Genomic DNA, 2,347 nt, shown 5'->3' on the forward strand with positions numbered 1-2,347 from the left:
ACCCGTGGCTGGCGGCGCTACAGCCACGCACTGCGCAGCACAGAGCACCGGGACAGGCCGGGCTTTGCAGCGGCTCTGCCCCAGGAGCTCGGACCCCCGCCGCCCAGAGCATTGCACCGCCGGCGGGGTGAGCTGAGGCTGCGGGGGAGTGGGAACAGGAGGGGAGGGGCCGGGGGCTAGCCTCCCGGGCCAGGAGCTCAGGGGGCAGGCAGGAGGTTCCCGTGGGCCGGATGTGGCCCGCGGGCCGTAGTGTGCCCACCTCTGATCTAGACTGTAGTCACTGGATGAGATTACAGCTCAAGTAAACTTACCAGGGCTAGCTTTAATTTCACTGTCTCGGGTACTGGAGCAGTGAAGCCACAACAGTGCAAACTTAAGAATAGACTGGACAAACCCACCCAGAACCGTGGGTAATTACTCTTAGGGCCAGCCTGTGCAGAAGCTCGTTCTGCTGCAACTTCACTCTTCCAGTACCCAAGCTAGCAAAATTAAATGTAGCTCATGTATGTCAGCTCCAGCTGCAATCACATGCTGTGTCCTCCATATTTCCAGAGTGTTTCACCTCTGGTGGAGTTTTTAGTTGCTCTGTTCTTCCTTTCATGTTACATCTTAAATTTCTGTTTGCTCCTGATACCGTGTGGTATTCAGTGATCACTCTGGGCCTGAGGAACTTCAGACAGAAGCTCTTTATTCAATGCTATAGCTCCTCAACTACCTCTGCATAACAGAGTATAATCTTCTGCAGCACCCCTCCACCAGACTGCCTGCCTCAGACGCTAGCCCACTTAAAGATACAATTCCCAGTACCACACACTTTTCCCAGGGTCAAGGCCAGAGATAACCAGACCTCCACAGAAGGGGCCCCCTGTGTCTGTGGGGAAACACAAACAGATCCTGCCCTCTAGTACCAGGAAGCAACCAAATCTATGTAAAACCCCATGCTGGGGGACTGCCCCCTGCTCAGTGAGACAGAGATGGGGATGTGCATAGTCTGGTGTGCAGCAATGTATCTCTTGGGAGCAAGTAAGTCCTTGGCTGGGAAAAGAAATCCCTGTCCTAGCATTTGCAGGATTATACTCTACACATTTCCCTCTGAGCTGATTGTTTTATTCTGTCTGTCCTGTGTGTTTTGTCTCTTTCCCCCCACAGGCCAAACCGATGCTAAAATAACCCAAACACCGAGTCTGGTGCTGCAGCGAGGACAGACTGCCTATCTCAGATGTCAGCAAACCTATGGGCATGACAGCATGTTCTGGTACCGGCAGGATCCAGGGCAGGGACTGCAGCTGCTCTTTAACTTCTACTATAAAGAAGAAAGAGAGAAAGGCCCAAGTTCTAGTCACTTCCAAGCCGACCAGCCACAGGATGATCTCTTTCGTTTGAACATCTCGTCTGTGCAGCCAGAGCACTCGGCTGTGTATTACTGTGCCAGCAGCTCAGACACAGCGCTTCAGAGTCACCTCCTGCCTCTACAAAAACCTCGTCTGTTCCTTGTCACTCTGCAGCCCCACCACAGGGACAGCAACAAGGCACATTCTCTGTGAGTGCTACAGAGGGGCCAGAGGGAGAGAGCAGAATGGGGAATAGAGTAACACCTTTCAGTGTGGGGAACGACCTGGGATGCACAGAATATACACCCCTGCCATGAACACAGCTAGTGGTGTAAGAATAATAACACTGCTCTACAGCCAAAATGCTTCTGAAATAAATGTAGTCAAACTTTACTAATTCTGGGTCACTGAGAACGAAAATGATGCTTAAAATTGTTGATTGGCTCTAGTTTTCAAGATATGCTATTGGGTCAGTATATACGACCCTTGACTTGGGAATGGCGGAGGATAAGTGAGTTATAAAGGGAAGGGATCTCAATTTAAACCAGAAATGACTAAAATACATCTTTGACTGGATCTATGAATAAATCTATGACTGGGTTTGGACAGTACTTGCTTTTTCGGCAAAACAATGAATGATGCAATCTGAAGCTGGTATTGCGTCATACATGCTATGAATTGCATCATGTTATTCCTAGAAGTGATGGATGATGCAATCATAACGAAGCTTACATCACTCTGCTGAACAAATTGCCCTATATCAGCTCTAGAAGTCATACAGTGTCATGCTCTCTTATTTGTCAGTGTTTGATTTTGCAAAGGGACACATTTCTGTTTTGCCAAAGTGAGCAGAGATGCCTCGTACTTGTGTGAACAGTGCAGATAACTTCTGCTATGTTTGTGGTGAAGTGACTTTTGCATCACAAAAGCGCAGTATAACCACTATGGTTAAGAAAGCCTATCACCTTTATTTTGGCTGCAAAATTGGAGATCAGGACAAGAGGTGGGCCCCACAC

At 49.0% G+C, this 2,347-nt stretch overlaps 1 gene segment (V, D, J or C); it reads left to right on the forward strand.

Annotated features, from left to right (window-relative positions):
• Nucleotides 1-1,149: 1,149 nt before the first annotated feature.
• On the forward strand, nt 1,150-1,544 carry LOC115271461 (the record flags this gene model as incomplete). The annotated part of the segment is given in 1 exon segment: nt 1,150-1,544. A coding segment is annotated over 1 exon segment (395 nt), but the record flags the coding sequence as incomplete, so codon positions are not given.
• Between the last annotated feature and the right edge of the window lie 803 nt (nt 1,545-2,347).

Source organism: Terrapene carolina, unplaced genomic scaffold, assembly GCF_002925995.2.
Source record: "Terrapene carolina triunguis isolate 2854851 unplaced genomic scaffold, T_m_triunguis-2.0 Scaffold23578, whole genome shotgun sequence".
Lineage (NCBI taxonomy): Eukaryota > Metazoa > Chordata > Testudines > Emydidae > Terrapene > Terrapene triunguis.